Source organism: Calidris pugnax, unplaced genomic scaffold, assembly GCF_001431845.1.
Source record: "Calidris pugnax isolate Ruff unplaced genomic scaffold, ASM143184v1 scaffold335, whole genome shotgun sequence".
Classification (NCBI taxonomy): Eukaryota; Metazoa; Chordata; class Aves; order Charadriiformes; family Scolopacidae; genus Calidris; species Calidris pugnax.
The window spans coordinates 1663601-1665050 of record NW_015091148.1 but is presented as its reverse complement, the minus strand read 5'-3'; the positions used below and the strand labels follow the sequence as shown (position 1 = coordinate 1665050).

General features: G+C 60.6%; 1 protein-coding gene across 1 annotated transcript in view; it reads left to right on the top strand.

The window, feature by feature from the left end:
• The window catches only part of SRCIN1 (SRC kinase signaling inhibitor 1), a 104045-nt gene that overhangs the window by 87261 nt on the left and 15334 nt on the right, over window positions 1–1450 (top strand). Inside the window, exons 14-15 of the mRNA XM_014958940.1 lie at window positions 597–772; window positions 1011–1141. Of these exons, the coding sequence (XP_014814426.1) occupies window positions 597–772; window positions 1011–1141 (307 nt within the window). The remainder of the gene's footprint in view (window positions 1–596; window positions 773–1010; window positions 1142–1450) is intronic.

Genomic DNA, 1450 nt, shown 5'->3' with positions numbered 1-1450 from the left:
GCTCTCCCACATGCCAGGTGCTCTCCCCCTGCCCTGCCCACCCCCAGTGTCCTGCAGCTCTTCCTTCCTCAGCATTTCCTCCGCACACCTCTCTGGGCCTGCGCTGCCACCACGGGCAGAGTTCCATTGATGACTGTGCTTTTTTTTGGGATTTCCTCCCCGTTTTGAAACGTTGATGTTCTTTATCAGCTATTTCTACTGGTCATTCCTAGACAGATGAGGAACTTGCCCCCTGCTTATAAAGCAAATCCATTGTATCCCATCCCATCCCATCCCATCCCATCCCATCCCATCCCATCCCATCTCTTCCTGGAAAAATCCCATCCCATCCCATCTCTTACTGGGAAAACCCCATCCCATCCCATCCCATCTCTTACTGGGACAACCCCATCCCATCCCATCTCTTACTGGGAAAACCCCATCCCATCTCTTACTGGGGTGGCTCCAACCCTGGATCAGGAAAAGTCCCGTATTCCTGGTCACCTCGCATGGGGCTGGGTGTTGGAGCTCAGAGCTGTCCCCACGCTGGTCCCCATTGAGGGGGGATCTTGCCCAGCCTGAAGCCCCCCCTCCTTCCTCCTCCTCGCCCCCCGCAGCTGCAGAACCAGGAGACGGTGAAGACGATGCTGCGCCGGACGGAGACGGAGATCAGCGTGCGGGTGACGGACACCATGCGCAAGCACGAGGACCCCCTGCAGCGCCAGCGCAGCTTGGTGGAGGAGGAACGGCTCCGGTACCTCAACGAGGAGGAGCTCATCACCCAGCAGCTCAAGTGAGACGGGGCTGGTGGTGGGACTGGGCATGACACTGGGGAGGGGGTCCTTTCACCCTGACCTCCATGGGCCAGGTCCTCCATGGGTGTAAATCAGCAGCTCTGATCTATGGTGCCGGGTCACATCCTTGACCACACGCCCAGCATGGAGGGGTCTTCTCCTGAACTGGCCACCCCTTGGGGTCACCAGTGTCCCCGAGCAGCAATGACCCCCCTGCTCTGCCCTCTGTGCCCACAGTGACCTGGAGAAGTCGGTGGAGAAGATCCAGAAGGACCTGGCCCACAACCACCGGCTGATCCCTGTGCAGGAGCTGGAGGAGAAGGCGGTGGTGCTCAAGCAGCTGGGGGAAACGCTGACGGACCTCAAGGGTGAGGAGGTGGCTGGGTCTGGGTGGCAAGTGGAGCCTCCATCTCCATCCTCACCCACGGGATGCTCCAAGTCGCTCGTTGCCTCTGGGTTTGGGTGTTTGCAGCTGCCAGAGCGTCCCCCTGTGTCCCCAGGACAGGTCCCCCCGATGCCTTGTGTGTCCCCCTCAGGCTTTGGGCTGCTGTGGGGGTGAGGGCTGCACCCCCCTCCCTTCCTGCCAGCCCTGTTTGCTCTGCTCCCTGCCTGAATCAGTCCTGCAAAGTCCCCTTGAGTCCCCTGGACATCTCAGAGCTGCTGCCTGTCCCTGTCCC